Genomic DNA, 20000 nt, shown 5'->3' with positions numbered 1-20000 from the left:
AGAGAGAGAGAGAGATACAGAGAGAGAGAGACAGAGAGAGAGAGAGACAGAGAGAGAGAGAGAGAGAGAGAGAGAGAGAGAGAGAGAGAGAGAGAGAGAGAGAGAGAGAGAGAGAGAGAGAGAGAGAGAGAGAGAGAGAGAGAGAGAGAGAGAGAGAGAGAGAAGAGAGAGAGAGAGAGAGAGAGAGAGAGAGATATTACTTGTTCAGCAGTCTTATGGCTTGGGGGTAGAAAGCTGTGAAGGAGCCTTTTGGTCCTAGACTTGGTGGTCTGGTACAGTTTGCCATGTAGTAGCAGAGAGAACAGTCTATGACTTGGGTGACTGGAGTCTTTGACAATTTCTTGGGCCTTCGGTACCGAGTCAATGTGCGGGGGTGCAGGTCAGTCGAGGTAATTTGTAAAGTGACTGCATAGCCTTCATTTGACACCACCTCGTATATAAGTCCTGGATGTCAGGAATCTTGGCCCCAGTGATGTACTGGGCCATACGCACTACCCTCTGTAGCGCCTTACGATCAGATGCCGAGCAGTTGCCATACCAGGCGGTGATGCAACCGGTCAGGATGCTCTCGATGGTGCAGCTGTAAAACGTTTTGAGGATCTGGGGACCCATGTCAAATCTTTTCAGTCTCCCGAGGGGGGAAAAGGTGTTGTCCTGCCCTCTTCACAACTGACTTGGTGTGTTTGGACCATGATAATTCATTGGTGATGTGGACCCCAAGGAACTCGAAACTCTCGACCCGCTCCGACTTTATCGCCGTCGATGTTAATGGGGGCCTTTTCCTATAGTCCACGATCAGCTCCTTTGTCACACTGCCAGGTCTCTGACCTCCTCCCTATAGGCTGTCTCGTTGTTGTCGGTGATCAGGCCTACAACTGTTGAGTCGTCAGCAAACTTAATGATGGTGTTGGAGTTGTGTTTGGCCATGCAGTCATGGGTGAACAGGGAGCACAGAAGGGGACAAAGCACGCACCCCTGAGGGTCCCCCGTGTTGAGGATCAGCGTGGCAGATTTGTCGTTGCCTACCCTTACCATCTGGGCTGTTGTTGACGAAGGCTTGGCAGATAGAACTGCAACTAAGTTTAATCAAGCCCTTCAGAAAGTCCTGGATCCAGTTGCAGAGGGAGGTGTTAAGTCCCAGGGTCTTTAGCTTAGTGATGAGCTTTGTGGGTACTATGGTGTTGAACGCTGAGCTGTAGTCAATGAACAGCATTCTCACATAGGTGTTCCTTTTGTCCAGGTGGGAAAGGTCAGTGTGGATTGCGATTGAGATTGTGTCATCTGTGGATCTGTTGGGGGCAGTATGCGAATTGGAGTAGGTCCAGGGTGTCTGGCATGATGGTGTTGATATGAGCCATGACCAGTTTCTTTTTAAAGCACTTCATGGCTATAGATGTGAGTGCTACGGGGCGGTAGTCATTTATGCAGGTTACCTTAGTGTTCTAGGGAACAGGGACTATGGTGTTCTGCTTGAAACATGTAGGTATTACAGACTCAGACAGGGAGAGGTTGAACATATCAGTGAAGACACCTGCCAGTTGGTCCCCACGTGCTTTGAGTACACGTCCTGGTAATCCGTCTGGACCCGCGGCTTTGTAAATGTTGACCTGTTTAAAGGTCTTGCTCACATCGACTACGAAGAGCGTGATCACACAGTCGTCAGCTGGTGCTCTCATGCATGCTCTAGTGTTGTTTGCCTCAAAGCGAGCGTAAAAAGGCATTTAGCTCGTCTGATAGGCTCGCGTCACTGGGCAGCTCGCGGCTGGGTTTCCCTTTGTCGTCCGTAAAGGTTTTGAAGCCCTGCCACATCAGACGACCGTCAGAGCCGGTGTCGTAGGATTCACTTTAGTCCTGTATTGATGCTCTGCCTGTCTGAGGGCAGAGCAGCATTTGTTATAAGCGTCCAGATTAGTGTCCTGCTCCTTGACAGCGGAGCCTTTAGCTCGGTGTTGATGTTGCCTGTAATCCATGGCTTCTGGTTGGGATATTTACATACGGTCACTGTGGGGACGTCGTCGTTGCACTAATTGATATAGCTGGTGACTGAGGGGGTGTACTCCTCAATGCCATTGGATGAATCCAGGAACATATTCCAGTATGTAATAGCAAAACAGTCCTGTAGCTTAGCATCCGTGTCATCTGACCACTTCCATATTGAGAGAGTCTCTGGTACTTCCTGATTTATTTTCCGCTTGTTAGCAGGAATCAGGAGGATAGAGTTCTGGTCAGATTTGCCAAATGGAGGGCGAGAGAGAGCTTTGTATGTGTCTCTGTGTGTGAAGTAAAGGTGGTCTAGAGTTCAAATTTTTTTTTATCCTCTGGTTGCACATGTGACATGCTGGTAAAAATTAGGTAAAACAGATTTAAGTTTGCCTGCATTAAAGTCCCCGGCCACTAGGAGCACCGCTTCTGGGTGAGCATTTTCTTGTTTGCTTATGGCCTTATACAGCATGTTGAGTGTGGTCTTAGTGCCAGCATCAGTTTGTTGTGGTAAATAGACAGCTAAGGAAAATATAGATGAAAACTAGTGGTGTGGGGGCTGTGCTTTGGCAAAGTGGGTGGGGTTATATCCTTCCTGTTTGGCCCTGTCCGGGGGTGTCATCGGATGGGGCCACAGTGTCTCCTGACCCCTCCTGTCTCAGCCTCCAGTATTTATGCTGCAGTAGTTTATGTGTCGGGGGGTTAGGGTCAGTTTGTTATATCTGGAGTACTTCTCCTGTCCTATCCGGTGTCCTGTGTGAATTTAAGTATGCTCTCTCTAATTCTCTCTTTCTCTCTTTCTTTCTCTCTCTCGGAGGACCTGAGCCCTAGGACCATGCCTCAGGACTACCTGACATGATGACTCCTTGCTGTCCCCAGTCCACCTCCAGTTTCAACTGTTCTGCCTGTGATTATTATTATTTGACCATGCTGGTCATTTATGAACATTTGAACATCTTGGCCATGTTCTGTTATAATCTCCACCCGGCACAGCCCGAAGAGGACTGGCCACCCCACATAGCCTGGTTCCTCTCTAGGTTTCTTCCTAGGTTTTGGCCTTTCTAGGGAGTTTTTCCTAGCCACCGTGCTTCTACACCTGCATTGCTTGCTGTTTGGGGTTTTAGGCTGGGTGTCTGTACAGCACTTTGAGATATAAGCTGATGTACGAAGGGCTATATAAATACATTTGATTTGATTTTGATTTGAACTAGATTGTTTGGCCAGCATCGGTTTGTGAGGACTTAAACACACGCAGACAGACAGATAGTCAGACAGACAGACAGACAGACACCTGCTTCTGCTGTTCCACACTGTAGCATCTCTTGTTCAAACAGGTCGTCTGGCTCTATCCCTCTGTTCAGCAGCTCCAGACGTCCATCAATAAACTGAAAACCAAAACCCAGTCAATGAACTGCTGGTTTGTTAGTACATCATAGGGACTCCTATTCAACCCTGAGAAGATCATTCTACTGAATATCAATATGTTTCTAATAATAAACTCAGAACAGTTTGTTCTGTAATCCTGACAAAGACAGTTGGATTGTTGTGACAATGAACACCTAAGGAAGTGGAGAATGTGGATTATTGCAGAATGTGGATTAATGTGGATTATTGCAGAATGTGGATTATTGCAGAATGTGGATTAATGTGGATTATTGCAGAATGTGGATTATTGCAGAATGTGGATTAATGTGGATTATTGCAGAATGTGGATTATTGCAGAATGTGGATTATTGCAGAATGTGGATTATTGCAGAATGTGGATTATTGCAGAATGTGGATTATTGCAGAATGTGGATTAATGTGGATTATTGCAGAATGTGGATTATTGCAGAATGTGGATTATTGCAGAATGTGGATTATTGCAGAATGTGGATTATTGCAGAATGTGGATTATTGCAGAATGTGGATTAATGTGGATTATTGCAGAATGTGGATTAATGTGGATTATTGCAGAATGTGGATTATTGCAGAATGTGGATTAATGTGGATTATTGCAGAATGTGGATTAATGTGGATTATTGCAGAATGTGGATTATTGCAGAATGTGGATTATTGCAGAATGTGGATTATTGCAGAATGTGGATTATTGCAGAATGTGGATTATTCTCTATTGCTGATGGTCAGACATCCAGACTACAAAAGACATTTGGATGTTTGTATGTTGACTAGTTTTTCTTGTTTGTTTTACACCTCCATACTACGAGGACATTTGATATCCACGTGTGTGTGTGCTACTTGTTCTCATGTTTGTTTTACACCTCCATACTATGAGGACATTTGATATCCACGTGTGTGTGCTACTTGTTCTCATGTTTGTTTTACACCTCCACACTACGAGGACATTTGCTATCCACATATGTGTGTGCTACTTGTTCTCATGTTTGTTTTGTTATCCCCAGAACAACAGAGGGCAGCGTTCTGTCTTGAGATGAACTCACCTGTTGGAAAAGCTGCAGGAGGAGGAGGGCACTCATACTGATATACACACACACACACACACACACACACACACACACACACACACACACACACACACACACACACACACACACACACACACACACACACACACACACACACACACACACACACAGGTACCTGTTTGAAGAGCTGCAGATGGACAGCACTCTGTAGGAACTGTCTCATACTGGGAGACCTGTGGTCCAGGAAAACCTCCTCACAGAACATGATCTGACCATTCTACAGAGAGAGATGAGGGAGGGAGGGAGAGGGAGAGAGAGAGAGTTGGTGAAGAGAAGAAACTTTATTGAAACAGGTGTCTGTATATACAGTATTATAGAGTATTCTATAGTATTATTGCATACAGAATAAAAAGCATCTTCACATTATTATATTTTAATGTTATGTATTCTAATGGCGTTCCCAGTGTATTCCAGAGTATTATTGTTCTAACCGTGCACCCAGAGTATTCCAGAGTATTATTGTTCTAACCGTGTACCCAGAGTATTACCAGGCTAACCGTGTACCCAGAGTATTCCAGAGTAGTATTGTTCTAACCGTGTTCCCAGAGTATTACCAGTCTAACCGTGCACCCAGAGTATTATTGTTCTAACCGTGTTCCCAGAGTATTCCAGAATATTATTGTTCTAACCGTGTTCCCAGAGCATTCCAGAGTATTATTGTTCTAACCGGGTTCCCAGAGTATTCCAGAATATTATTGTTCTAACCATGTTCCCAGAGTATTCCAGAGTATTATTGTTCTAACCGTGTTTCCAGAGTAGTATTGTTCTAACCGCGTTCCCAGAGTATTCCAGAGTATTATTGTTCTAACCGCGTTCCCAGACTATTCCAGAGTAGTATTGTTCCAACCGTGTTCCCAGAGTATTCAAGAGTATTATTGTTCTAACCGTGTTCCCAGAGTATTCCAGAGTATTATTGTTCTAACCAGGTTCTCAGAGTATTCCAGAGTATTATTGTTCTAAAAGTGTTCCCAGAGTATTCCAGAGTATTATTGTTCTAGCCGTGTTCCCAGAGTATTCAAGAGTATTATTGTTCTAACCGTGTTCCCAGAGTATTCCAGAGTATTATTGTTCTAACCAGGTTCTCAGAGTATTCCAGAGTATTATTGTTCTAAAAGTGTTCCCAGAGTATTCCAGAGTATTATTGTTCTAACCGTGTTTCCAGAGTAGTATTGTTCTAACCGCGCTCCCAGAGTATTCCAGAGTAGTATTGTTCTAACCGTGTTCCCAGAGTATTCCAGAATATTATTGTTCTAACCGTGTTTCCAGAGTAGTATTGTTCTAACCGCGTTCCCAGAGTATTCCAGAGTATTATTGTTCTAACCGCGTTCCCAGAGTATTCCAGAGTATTATTGTTCTAACCGTGTTCCCAGAGTATTCCAGAGTATTATTGTTCTAACCGTGTTCCCAGAGTATTATTGTTCTAACCGTGTTCCCAGAGTATTCCAGAGTATTATTGTTCTAACCGGGTTCTCAGAGTATTCCAGAGTATTATTGTTCTAACCGTGTTCCCAGAGTATTATTGTTCTACCCATGTTCCCAGAGTATTCCAGAGTATTATTGCTCTAGCCGTGTTCCCAGAGTATTATTGTTCCAACCGTGTTCCCAGAGTATTCCAGAATATTATTGTTCTAACCATGTTCCCAGAGTATTCCAGAGTATTATTGTTCTAACCGTGTTTCCAGAGTAGTATTGTTCTAACCGCGTTCCCAGAGTATTCCAGAGTATTATTGTTCTAACCGCGTTCCCAGACTATTCCAGAGTAGTATTGTTCTAACCGTGTTCCCAGAGTATTCAAGAGTATTATTGTCCTAACCGTGTTCCCAGAGTATTCCAGAGTATTATTGTTCTAACCAGGTTCTCAGAGTATTCCAGAGTATTATTGTTCTAAAAGTGTTCCCAGAGTATTCCAGAGTATTATTGTTCTAGCCGTGTTCCCAGAGTATTCCAGAGTAGTATAGTTCGAACCGTGTTCCTAGAGTATTACCATTCTAACCGTGTACCCAGAGTATTCCAGAGTTGTACTGTTCTAACCGTGTTTCCAGAGTATTCCAGAGAATTATTGTTCTAACCGTGTTCCCACAGTATTCCAGAGTATTATTATTCTAACCGGGTTCCCAGAGTATTCCAGAGTAGTACTGTTCTAACCGTGTTCCCAGAGTATTCCAGAGTATTATTGTTCTAACCGTGTTCCCACAGTATTCCAGAGTATTATTGTTCTAACCGTGTTCCCACAGTATTCCAGAGTATTATTGTTCTAACCGTGTTCCCACAGTATTCCAGAGTATTATTGTTCTAACCGGGTTCCCAGAGTATTCCAGAATATTATTGTTCTAACCGTGTTCCCAGAGTATTACCGTTCTAACCGTGTTCCCAGAGTATTATTGTTCTAACCGTGTTCCCAGAGTATTCCAGAGTAGTATTGTTCTAACCGCGTACCCAGTATATTCCAGAGTATTATTGTTCTAACCGTGTTCCGAGTATTCCAGAGTATTATTGTTCTAACCGCGTTCCCAGAGTATTCCAGAGTATTATTGTTCTAACCGCGTTCCCAGAGTATTCCAGAGTATTATTGTTCTAACCGTGTTCCCAGAGTATTCCAGAGTATTATTGTTCTAACCGTGTTCCCAGAGTATTATTGTTCTAACCGTGTTCCCAGAGTATTCCAGAGTATTATTGTTCTAACCGGGTTCTCAGAGTATTCCAGAGTATTATTGTTCTAACCGTGTTCCCAGAGTATTATTGTTCTACCCATGTTCCCAGAGTATTCCAGAGTATTATTGCTCTAGCCGTGTTCCCAGAGTATTATTGTTCCAACCGTGTTCCCAGAGTATTCCAGAGTATTATTGTTCTAACCGGGTTCTCAGAGTATTCCAGAGTATTATTGTTCTAACCGTGTTCCCAGAGTATTATTGTTCTAACCGTGTTCCCAGAGTATTCCAGAGTATTATTGTTCTAACCGTGTTCCCAGAGTATTATTGTTCTAACCGTGTTCCCAGAGTATTCCAGAGTAGTATTGTTCTAACCGTGTTTCCCTTCAGAGCATCTCCATATCCTCCAAACAGCAGAGCCTGAGCCCTGAGGAAGGCCTTGGCCACGCCCACACCTGCTGACGCTGCCTGGCGTTTCAGACACAACTTCAGACCTGATACCTGGTACACACACACAGTACACACACAGTGCACACACACAGTGCACACACACACACACACACACATTGTTACACAGACACACAAGTCCACATGCAAGTTACACACACACATCTAAACTTGCTTACTTGCTCAAATGCACAGATTCGTGAAAGCAGGCATGCAAACACACACACACACACACACACACACACACACACACACACACACACACACACACACACACACACACACACACACACACACACACACACACACACACACAGACATTCACATTACCACATCTGCTGGTATCTTCTTCAGGTCTTCGAAGGGAGACTCTATAGTGTTGGTGTCTACATTCAGAATCACCACGTCCTCTAACCCCCGGCTTCTCACTCTCTGGATCAACACATTAATCAATACATCAATCAACTAATCAATCAGTCAGTCAACAAACCAACCAATCAACTAATCAATCAATCAATCAATCAGTCAGTCAATAAACCAACCAATCAACTAATCAATCAATCAATCAATCAATCAATCAGTCAGTCAATAAACCAACCAATCAACTAATCAATCAGTCACTCAACAAACCAACCAATCAACTAATCAATCAGTCACTCAACAAACTAACTAATCAATCAGTCAGTCAACCAACCAACCAATCAACTAATCAATCAATCAATCAGTCAGTCAACAAACCAACCAATCAACTAATCAATCAGTCAGTTAGTAAGTCCATCAATCAGTAAATCGATCAATCACAAAAACAGTCTGTCCATCCGTCCATCCGTCTGTCCATCAGTCAGTTATTATCCGATGTGGTCTCACAGTATACTGTATGATTCATACTGCCCTGCAGGTCCTGGCTGCTTGTCAGAGGGATGAAACACCATTAGATTCTTATGGAAACCATGGAGACGCTGTAGTTACTGTACCTCTGTCAGACTGGAGTGGACTCCTATGAGGAAGGGCATCGGAGCACTGAGAGACAGACAGACAGAGAGAGGTTGAGTGCTTTAACATATACATATCTGTGTGTGTGTGTGTGTGTGTGTGTTTTCTCTCTCTCTGACCAGCAGTAGTCCAGTAGGTGTGTGTGTGTGTGTGTGTGTGTGTGTGTGTGTGTGTTCTCTCTCTCTGACCAGCAGTAGTCCAGTAGGTGTGGGGGCAGGACAGGTATGAAGATGTGTTGCCAGTACATGGGGTAGAGCACAGCACTGAGGGCATGAACACACGCTGTCAACTGGAGCGGAGAGACGTGGAGAGAGAGAGGTGGGAGGGAGGGAGAGACAGAGGGGGGAGAGAGAGAGGTGGGAGGGAGAGAGAGACAGAGGGGGGAGAGAGAGAGGTGGGAGGGAGAGAGAGAGACAGAGGGGGGAGAGAGACAGAGGGGGGAGAGAGAGAGAGGTGGGAGGGAGAGAGAGACAGAGTGGGGAGAGAGAGAGGTGGGAGGGAGAGAGAGAGGTGGGAGGGAGAGACAGAGGGGGGAGAGAGAGAGAGGTGGGAGGGAGAGAGAGAGGTGGGAGGGAGAGAGAGAGGTGGGAGGGAGAGAGAGAGGTGGGAGGGAGAGAGAGAGGTGGGAGGGTTAGAGAGAGGTGGGAGGGAGGGAGAGAGGGAGGAGAGAGAGGTGGGAGGGAGAGAGGTGGGGGAGAGAGAGAGAGGTGGGAGAGAGGGAGAGAGGGAGGAGAGAGAGAGGTGGGAGGAGAGAGAGAGGTGGGAGGGAGAGAGAGAGGTGGGAGGAAGGGAGCCCAATCAGAACAGCATACATTTATGTTAGAAATTACGGAAAGCAACTTTTGAGAAAGGGTTGAATTAAGTTTTGTGAGTTGTTGAGGTATAGTGTGTGTGTGTGTGTGTGTGTGTGTATCCTCACTGTGCTGAGTTTGCTGGAGAGGATGAGGATGCGTCTCTCAAACAACATGCTGGCATAGAGCTGGAGGAGGTTAGACACATCTACCGCTACCACCAACTCTGTCAGGTTCCTCTGTAGCACACACACACACACACACACACACACACACACACACACACACACACACACACACACACACACACACACACACACACACACACACACACACACACACAGTATTAAAATAATAGGTACCACTTAACTTAAAGCATTCAGGTACCGCTGTACTGTAAGACCTGTCGTTACCGTGGAGACAATTTATAATGTCTTATCTTCCCGTAGTGATCTCTCTGTCAATGTTAAGACAGGGGTCATCTATGAGATGTATAATCAATGTTAAGACAGGGGTCATCTATGAGATGTATAGTATAATCAATGTTAAGACACTGGTTATCTATGAGATGTATAGTGTAATCAATGTTAAGACAGGGGTCATCTATGAGATCAATAGTATAATCAATGTCAAGACAGGGGTCATCTATGAGATCAATAGTATAATCAATGTCAAGACAGGGGTCATCTATGAGATGTATAGTATAATCAATGTTAAGACAGTGGTCATCTATGAGATGTATAGTATAATCAACTTCAAGACAGGGGTCATCTATGAGATGTATAATCAATGTCAAGACAGGGGTCATCTATGAGGTGTATAGTATAATCAATGTTAAGACAGTGGTCATCTATGAGATGTATAATCAATGTTAAGACAGGGGTTATCTATGAGATGTATAATCAATGTTAAGACAGGGGTTATCTATGAGATGTATAATCAATGTCAAGACAGGGGTCATCTATGAGATGTATAATCAATGTCAAGACAGGGGTCATCTATGAGATGTATAATCAATGTTAAGACAGGGGTTATCTATGAGATGGATAATCAATGTCAAGACAGGGGTCATCTATGAGATGTATAATCAATGTCAAGACAGGGGTCATCTATGAGATGTATAATCAATGTCAAGACACTGGTTATCTATGAGATGTATAATCAATGTCAAGACACTGGTTATCTATGAGATGTATAGTATCATCAATGTTAAGACAGGGGTCATCTATGAGATGTATAATCAATGTCAAGACACTGGTTATCTATGAGATGTATAATCAATGTCAAGACAGGGGTCATCTATGAGATGTATAGTATCATCAATGTCAAGACAGGGGTCATCTATGAGATGTATAATCAATGTCAAGACAGGGGTCATCTATGAGATGTATAATCAATGTCAAGACAGGGGTCATCTATGAGATGTATAATCAATGTCAAGACAGGGGTCATCTATGAGATGTATAATCAATGTCAAGACAGGGGTCATCTATGAGATGTATAATCAATGTCAAGACAGGGGTCATCTATGAGATGTATAATCAATGTCAAGACAGGGGTCATCTATGAGATGTATAGTATCATCAATGTCAAGACAGGGGTCATCTATGAGATGTATAATCAATGTCAAGACAGGGGTCATCTATGAGATGTATAATCAATGTCAAGACAGGGGTCATCTATGAGATGTATAATCAATGTCAAGACAGTGGTTATCTATGAGCTGTATAGTATCATCAATGTTAAGACAGGGGTCATCTATGAGATGTATAATCAATGTCAAGACACTGGTTATCTATGAGATGTATATACTATCGCTGGAAACGGACTAATTGCCTTGAGCATATTTTAGTATATTTGTACTCATATAAGTAGCCTAGCAACAGTAAAGAATGTGTTCTGAGTCAGATGGAATGATCTACAGTATGTGTAAAGGGGGCCAGTCTCTAAACAGGATCTTTCCATAACGGTGAGGTAGGAGGCACGTGAGTCCGAAGGTTCTGGACTCAAACTGGGACAATACCCCACCTGCCTAACAATTCATTGTTTTTCGACACAGGAGGGGGGTCTGTTTGGGAAGAGGGGAGGCGGGTGTTAGTCAGAGGTTGTAAATATATGTGATTGTGATGTCATATCTTGTCTTTGCAGTTGTACGACCCAGTGTGGTGAATACATCTGTACGACCCAGTGTGGTGAATACATCTAACAGTTGTACGACCCAGTGTGGTGAATACATCTGTACGACCCAGTGTGGTGAATACATCTGTACCACCCAGTGTGGTGAATACATCTGTACGACCCAGTGTGGTGAATACATCTAACAGTTGTACGACCCAGTGTGGTGAATACATCTGTACGACCCAGTGTGGTGAATACATCTAACAGTTGTACGACCCAGTGTGGTGAATACATCTGTACGACCCAGTGTGGTGAATACATCTGTACCACCCAGTGTGGTGAATACATCTGTACGACCCAGTGTGGTGAATACATCTAACAGTTGTACGACCCAGTGTGGTGAATACATCTGTACGACCCAGTGTGGTGAATACATCTAACAGCTGTACGACCCAGTGTGGTGAATACATCTAACAGTTGTACGACCCAGTGTGGTGAATACATCTGTACGACCCAGTGTGGTGAATACATCTAACAGTTGTACGACCCAGTGTGGTGAATACATCTAGCAGCTGTACGACCTAGTGTGGTGAATACATCTGTACGACCCAGTGTGGTGAATACATCTGTACGACCCAGTGTGGTGAATACATCTAGCATCTGTACCACCCAGTGTGGTGAATACATCTAACAGCTGTACGACCCAGTGTGGTGAATACATCTAACATCTATACAACCCAGTGTGGTGAATACATCTGTACCACCCAGTGTGGTGAATACATCTAACAGCTGTACGACCCAGTGTGGTGAATACATCTGTACGACCCAGTGTGGTGAATCCATCTAACATCTGTACGACCCAGTGTGGTGAATACATCTAACATCTATACAACCCAGTGTGGTGAATACATCTAGCATCTGTACGACCCAGTGTGGTGAATACATCTAACATCTATACAACCCAGTGTGGTGAATACATCTAACATCTATACAACCCAGTGTGGTGAATACATCTAACATCTATACAACCCAGTGTGGTGAATACATCTAGCATCTGTACCACCCAGTGTGGTGAATACATCTGTACGACCCAGTGTGGTGAATACATCTGTATGACCCAGTGTGGTGAATACATCTGTACGACCCAGTGTGGTGAATCCATCTAACATCTGTACGACCCAGTGTGGTGAATACATCTAACATCTGTATTACCCAGTGTGGTGAATACATCTGTACGACCCAGTGTGGTGAATACATCTAACATCTGTACGACCCAGTGTGGTGAATACATCTGTACGACCCAGTGTGGTGAATACATCTAGCATCTGTACCACCCAGTGTGGTGAATACATCTAACAGTTGTACGACCCAGTGTGGTGAATACATCTGTACGACCCAGTGTGGTGAATCCATCTAACATCTGTACGACCCAGTGTGGTGAATACATCTAACATCTATACAACCCAGTGTGGTGAATACATCTAACATCTATACAACCCAGTGTGGTGAATACATCTGTACGACCCAGTGTGGTGAATACATCTAACATCTATACAACCCAGTGTGGTGAATACATCTAGCGGCTGTACGACCCAGTGTGATGAATAAAACAGCAATAATCGCTCTTCTGAGTTTGACTTGAATTTGTAGCAGAACTTAGACCCAAACGCTATTATCAATGTACCTACAGCAGTAGGATTATGATTCAGATACACTGTAGATCAAACTCATTCCATGGAGGGCCTCGTGTCTACTGGATTATGGGCTTTCCTTTCAATTAAGACCGAGACAAGCAGGTGGGGGGAGTTTCTTACTAATTAAGGACCTTACTTCATCAATCAAGTTCAAGGTAGGAGAAATGAACAGCAGACACGAGGCCCTCCATGGAATGAGTTTGACACGTAGATGATTACAACAGTGTATTATAGTGACAGCCAACTAACACTGTCAGGGATGGAGGGGAGCCCTCTGGGGTCAGGGTCAGGGTTAGGGTTAGGGTCAGGGTCAGGGTCAGGGTCAGGGTCAGGGTCAGGATCAGGGTCAGGGTTAGGGTCAGGGTTAGGATCAGGGTCAGGGTCAGGGTAAGGATCAGGGTTAGGGTTAGGGTTAGGATCAGGGTTAGGGTCAGGGTTAGGGTTAGGGTCAGGATCAGGGTTAGGATCAGGGTCAGGGTCAAGGTTAGGGTCAGGATCAGGGTCAGGGTCAGGGTTAGGGTCAGGGTCAGGGTTAGGGTCAGGGTTAGTGTATTACAGTGACAGCAGACTCACACTCTCAGGGATGGAAGGGAGTCCTCTGGGGTCTGGAGCGATGAAGTACGGGACCTGGGGAAGAAAGGAACAAGAAGCAGTTAGTTTCCATCCCAAATGGCATCCTATTCCAGAAGTGTTAGAACTATTTCTGACCATGGTGCATAGGGCTCTATGCAGGGAATAGGATGCCATTTGAGGTGCAGTCCTAGTCAGAAAGAACAACATCTGGGTGTATGTTAGTGCTGGTAGACCCATGATGATCCTGTTATCAGGTCTGGTTCTGAGAGATGATCTTGAGAGAACCAGGGTTCACCGAGTGTCCAGGTGATTTAGATTTTTAATTTGTCTAGTTTTAGGTGTTAACTATGTCTTGGTTTAGTAGTAGATCAGGTTATAGGTTATAGGTGTTAATCCAGACCAGGTTATAGGTGTTAATCCAGACCAGGTTATAGGTTATAGGTGTTAATCCAGACCAGGTTATAGGTTATAGGTGTTAATCCAGACCAGGTTATAGGTTATAGGTGTTAATCCAGACCAGGTTATAGGTTATAGGTGTTAATCCAGACCAGGTTCTAGGTGTTAATCCAGACCAAGTTATAGGTGTTAAACCAGACCAGGTTATAGGTGTTAATCCAGACCAGGTTATAGGTAATAATCCAGAACAGGTTATAGGTGTTAATCCAGACCAGGTTCTAGGTGTTAATCCAGACCAGGTTCTAGGTGTTAATCCAGACCAGGTTCTAGGTTCTAGGTGTTAATCCAGACCAGGTTCTAGGTTATAGGTGTTAATCCAGACCAGGTTATAGGTTATAGGTGTTAATCCAGACCAGGTTATAGGTTATAGGTGTTAATCCAGACCAGGTTATAGGTTATAGGTATTAATCCAGACCAGGTTTTAGATTAAAGGTGTTAATAAAGACCAGGTTTTAGGTTCTAGGTGTTAATCCAGAACAGGTTATAGGTGCTAATCCAGACCAGGTTTTAGGTTCTAGGTGTTAATCCAGACCAGGTTTTAGATTAAAGGTGTTAATAAAGACCAGGTTTTAGGTTCTAGGTGTTAATCCAGATCAGGTTTTAGGTTCTAGGTGTTAGTGCAGCAGACCAGTTTTAAGGTTCTAGTAGGTGTTAGTCCAGACCAGGTTTTAGGTTCTAGGTGTTAGTGCAGCAGACCAGTTTTAAGGTTCTAGTAGGTGTTAGTCCAGACCAGGTTTTAGGTTATAGGTGTTAATCCAGACCAGGTTATAGGTTATAGGTATTAATCCAGACCAGGTTATAGGTGTTAATCCAGACCAGGTTATAGGTTATAGGTGTTAATCCAGACCAGGTTATAGGTTATAGGTGTTAATCCAGACCAGGTTATAGGTTATAGGTGTTAATCCAGACCAGGTTATAGGTTATAGGTGTTAATCCAGACCAGGTTCTAGGTGTTAATCCAGACCAAGTTATAGGTGTTAAACCAGACCAGGTTATAGGTGTTAATCCAGACCAGGTTATAGGTAATAATCCAGAACAGGTTATAGGTGTTAATCCAGACCAGGTTCTAGGTGTTAATCCAGACCAGGTTCTAGGTGTTAATCCAGACCAGGTTCTAGGTTCTAGGTGTTAATCCAGACCAGGTTCTAGGTTATAGGTGTTAATCCAGACCAGGTTATAGGTTATAGGTGTTAATCCAGACCAGGTTATAGGTTATAGGTGTTAATCCAGACCAGGTTATAGGTTATAGGTATTAATCCAGACCAGGTTTTAGATTAAAGGTGTTAATAAAGACCAGGTTTTAGGTTCTAGGTGTTAATCCAGAACAGGTTATAGGTGCTAATCCAGACCAGGTTTTAGGTTCTAGGTGTTAATCCAGACCAGGTTTTAGATTAAAGGTGTTAATAAAGACCAGGTTTTAGGTTCTAGGTGTTAATCCAGATCAGGTTTTAGGTTCTAGGTGTTAGTGCAGCAGACCAGTTTTAAGGTTCTAGTAGGTGTTAGTCCAGACCAGGTTTTAGGTTCTAGGTGTTAGTGCAGCAGACCAGTTTTAAGGTTCTAGTAGGTGTTAGTCCAGACCAGGTTTTAGGTTATAGGTGTTAATCCAGACCAGGTTATAGGTTATAGGTATTAATCCAGACCAGGTTATAGGTGTTAAACCAGACCAGATTATAGGTGTTAATCCAGACCAGGTTATAGGTAATAATCCAGAACAGGTTATAGGTGTTAATCCAGACCAGGTTCTAGGTGTTAATCCAGACCAGGTTCTAGGTGTTAATCCAGACCAGGTTCTAGGTGTTAATCCAGACCAGGTTCTAGGTGTTAATCCAGACCAGGTTCTAGGTTATAGGTGTTAATCCAGACCAGGTTCTAGGTTATAGGTGTTAATCCAGACCAGGTTATAGGTTATAGGTGTTAATCCAGACCAGGTTATAGGTTATAGGTGTTAATCCAGAACAGGTTATAGGTTATAGGTATTAATCCAGACCAGGTTCTAGGTGTTAATCCAGAACAGGTTATAGGTGTTAATCCAGACCAGGTTATAGGTTATAGGTATTAATCCAGACCAGGTTATAGGTAATAATCCAGACCAGGTTATAGGTGTTAAACCAGACCAGGTTATAGGTGTTAATCCAGACCAGGTTATAGGTAATAATCCAGAACAGGTTATAGGTGTTAATCCAGACCAGGTTCTAGGTGTTAATCCAGACCAGGTTCTAGGTGTTAATCCAGACCAGGTTCTAGGTTCTAGGTGTTAATCCAGACCAGGTTCTAGGTTATAGGTGTTAATCCAGACCAGGTTATAGGTTATAGGTGTTAATCCAGACCAGGTTATAGGTTATAGGTGTTAATCCAGACCAGGTTATAGGTTATAGGTATTAATCCAGACCAGGTTTTAGATTAAAGGTGTTAATAAAGACCAGGTTTTAGGTTCTAGGTGTTAATCCAGAACAGGTTATAGGTGCTAATCCAGACCAGGTTTTAGGTTCTAGGTGTTAATCCAGACCAGGTTTTAGATTAAAGGTGTTAATAAAGACCAGGTTTTAGGTTCTAGGTGTTAATCCAGATCAGGTTTTAGGTTCTAGGTGTTAGTGCAGCAGACCAGTTTTAAGGTTCTAGTAGGTGTTAGTCCAGACCAGGTTTTAGGTTCTAGGTGTTAGTGCAGCAGACCAGTTTTAAGGTTCTAGTAGGTGTTAGTCCAGACCAGGTTTTAGGTTATAGGTGTTAATCCAGACCAGGTTATAGGTTATAGGTATTAATCCAGACCAGGTTATAGGTGTTAAACCAGACCAGATTATAGGTGTTAATCCAGACCAGGTTATAGGTAATAATCCAGAACAGGTTATAGGTGTTAATCCAGACCAGGTTCTAGGTGTTAATCCAGACCAGGTTCTAGGTGTTAATCCAGACCAGGTTCTAGGTGTTAATCCAGACCAGGTTCTAGGTGTTAATCCAGACCAGGTTCTAGGTTCTAGGTGTTAATCCAGACCAGGTTCTAGGTTATAGGTGTTAATCCAGACCAGGTTATAGGTTATAGGTGTTAATCCAGACCAGGTTATAGGTTATAGGTGTTAATCCAGAACAGGTTATAGGTTATAGGTATTAATCCAGACCAGGTTCTAGGTGTTAATCCAGAACAGGTTATAGGTGTTAATCCAGACCAGGTTATAGGTTATAGGTATTAATCCAGACCAGGTTATAGGTAATAATCCAGACCAGGTTATAGGTGCTAATCCAGACCAGGTTTTAGGTTCTAGGTGTTAATCCAGACCAGGTTTTAGGTTAAAGGTGTTAATAAAGACCAGGTTTTAGGTTCTAGGTGTTAATCCAGATCAGGTTTTAGGTTCTAGGTGTTAGTGCAGCAGACCAGTTTTAAGGTTCTAGTAGGTGTTAGTCCAGACCAGGTTTTAGGTTCTAAGTGTTATGATGGACCAGGTTTTAGTTTCTAGCTGTTAGCCCAGACCAATTTTTAGGTTCTAGGTGTTAGTCCAGACCATGCTTTAGGCTCTCGGTGTTAAAACAGACCAGGTTTTAGATTCTAGGTGTTAGTCCAGACCAGGTTTTAGGTTCTAGGTGTTAGTCCAGACCAGATTTTAGGTTCTAGGTGTTAGTCCAGACCAGGCTTTAGGTTCTCGGTGTTAAAACAGACCAGGTCTTAGGTTCTAGTTGTTAGTCCAGACCAGGTGTTAGGTTCCAGGTGTTAGTCCAGACCTAGCAGGGTTCCAGGACTCACCCCTTCCTGCCCCTTCCCCGGGGTGAGGGGGGCATGTCCAGGAGGGCGGGGCATCTCTGTCCTGACCAATAGCTTCTCTCCCTCAGAGAGAAACACAACACACTACCACACAGCCCAGAAAACCCCTCTATCTAATAACAAATCCACACGATACACTACAACACAGAAAACAGTTTAAATGACAACCGCGTAATGTAATATGATTGTGTTTCCTATATAATGGGTTGGAATTGGAATTTCCACTTGGAATTAGAATTGATGGGACAGTTGTGGTGAATAGACTTGTTGAGGTTTACCAGCTGCAGAGTGACAGAGCCGACAGCCAATGGCAGGGGATGTGTGTAGAGGGCGCCCAGCAGTTCTCGCATCTCATTGGTCTGTTGAGAAGCAAGCGATACTCATGAAACACTATTGAAATACTTTTGAAACACTAATGAAATACTTCTGAAATAATAATTAAATGCTTATGAAATAATAATTAAATGCTTATGAAATACTAATTAAATACTTATGAAACACTAATGAAATACTTCTGAAATAATAATTAAATGCTTATGAAATAATAATGAAATGCTTATGAAATACTAATTAAATGCTTTATGAAATACTAATGAAATGCTTATGAAATACTAATGAAATGCTTATGAAATACTAATGAAATGCTTATGAAATACTAATGAAATGCTTATGAAATACTTATGAAATACTAATTAAATGCTTATGAAATACTAATTAAATGCTTATGAAATACTAATTAAATGCTTATGAAATACTAATTAAATACTTATGAAATACTAATTAAATGCTTATGAAATACTAATGAAATGCTTATGAAATACTAATTAAATTGACTTGACAAATAAAAGCCAGGATAATGTGTGAAGGAACTTGACTGTAAAGAACTGTAGACACAATACAGTCCAGGATAAAGCAGGGGCGTCAACTCATCCCATGAAAACAATGAAGATGTTTTATTGTCCTACACCAGGTAGGTGCAGTGACGTGTTGCTTTACAGGCTCCGTAATAGTAGTGCAGCGCCCCTGGAGTAAATTAGGGTTAAGTGCCTTGTTCAAGGCCACATCGAAAGATTGCTCACCTTGTCGGCCAGGGGATTTGAATCAGCGACCTTTCGGTTTCTGGCCCAACTCTCTTCAGACAGTGACGTTCATTTATCAATCAAGTACGAGGGAGGGAGGAGATGAAACCCACAGACATTCAGCCAGGTTATTGAGAGACCCACCTGTCCCTTGGTCAGATTGTCAGCCAGGTTATTGAGAGACCCACCTGTCCCTTGGTCAGATTGTCAGCCAGGTTATTGAGAGACCAACCTGTCCCTTGGTCAGATTGTCAGCCAGGTTATTGAGAGACCAACCTGTCCCTTGGTCAGATTGTCAGCCAGGTTATTGAGAGACCCACCTGTCCCTTGGTCAGATTGTCAGCCAGGTTATTGAGAGACCAACCTGTCCCTTGGTCAGATTGTCAGCCAGGTTATTAAGAGACTAACCTGTCCCTTGGTCAGATAGTCAGCCAGGTTATTAAGAGACTCACCTGTCCCTTGGTCAGATAGTCAGCCAGGTTGTTCAGAAGTTTGTAAAACACCTCAAACCAAGGTAGGTAGCTACAACACACAATTACACACATTATGACTGTAGTGTATGGTTAATGTTGTCACTAAATACAGAGATACACACACACACACACACACACACACACACACACACACACACACACACACACACACACACACACACACACACACACACACACACACACACACACCACACACACTCTTACCTAAGCATACAGAGGCAGGTGTGTGAGCTGCTGGTGAGAGCGACAGAAGGCCGAAGCGTTGGCATCCTCCAAGTCAGTCAACACAAAGGTGAAGTGTTGCACTGCTACCACATCTCTCACTCTGATGGAGGAGGAGGAACGGGGGGGAGGAGGAGGAGGGAGGAGGAGGAGAGAGGGAGGAGGAGGGGAGGGGGGGGAGGAGGAACGGGAGGAGGAAGGAGGAGTGGGAGGGGAGGAGGTGGAGGAGGGAGGGAGGGAGGAGGAAGAGGAGGGAGGAGGAAGAGGA

The 20000-nt window shown here is 43.4% G+C and overlaps 1 protein-coding gene and 1 long non-coding RNA gene across 2 annotated transcripts in view; one reads left to right on the top strand and one right to left on the bottom strand.

The window, feature by feature from the left end:
- The window catches only part of LOC109877371 (uncharacterized), a 25476-nt gene extending 16748 nt beyond the window's left edge, over positions 1 to 8728 (top strand). Inside the window, exon 4 of the long non-coding RNA XR_004207792.1 lies at positions 8691 to 8728. This is a non-coding gene — a long non-coding RNA (uncharacterized LOC109877371). The remainder of the gene's footprint in view (positions 1 to 8690) is intronic.
- The window catches only part of LOC116362869 (DENN domain-containing protein 1B), a 32823-nt gene extending 13049 nt beyond the window's left edge, over positions 1 to 19774 (bottom strand). The window contains exons 1-12 of the mRNA XM_031816855.1: positions 19715 to 19774; positions 19469 to 19538; positions 18216 to 18296; positions 17920 to 18000; positions 13731 to 13784; positions 9474 to 9584; positions 8743 to 8843; positions 8536 to 8581; positions 7892 to 7993; positions 7490 to 7615; positions 4582 to 4683; positions 3272 to 3365 (exon numbers count right to left, since the gene is read on the bottom strand). Coding sequence (XP_031672715.1) covers positions 3272 to 3365; positions 4582 to 4683; positions 7490 to 7615; positions 7892 to 7993; positions 8536 to 8581; positions 8743 to 8843; positions 9474 to 9584; positions 13731 to 13784; positions 17920 to 18000; positions 18216 to 18296; positions 19469 to 19538; positions 19715 to 19722 — 976 coding nt within the window. The 5' untranslated portion in view covers positions 19723 to 19774. The remainder of the gene's footprint in view (positions 1 to 3271; positions 3366 to 4581; positions 4684 to 7489; positions 7616 to 7891; positions 7994 to 8535; positions 8582 to 8742; positions 8844 to 9473; positions 9585 to 13730; positions 13785 to 17919; positions 18001 to 18215; positions 18297 to 19468; positions 19539 to 19714) is intronic.
- Between the last annotated feature and the right edge of the window lie 226 nt (positions 19775 to 20000).

This window comes from Oncorhynchus kisutch, unplaced genomic scaffold (assembly GCF_002021735.2).
Source record: "Oncorhynchus kisutch isolate 150728-3 unplaced genomic scaffold, Okis_V2 scaffold885, whole genome shotgun sequence".
Taxonomy (NCBI): Eukaryota; Metazoa; Chordata; class Actinopteri; order Salmoniformes; family Salmonidae; genus Oncorhynchus; species Oncorhynchus kisutch.
Note: the sequence above shows the minus strand (reverse complement) of the source record. Positions and strands in the feature narration are given on the sequence as shown.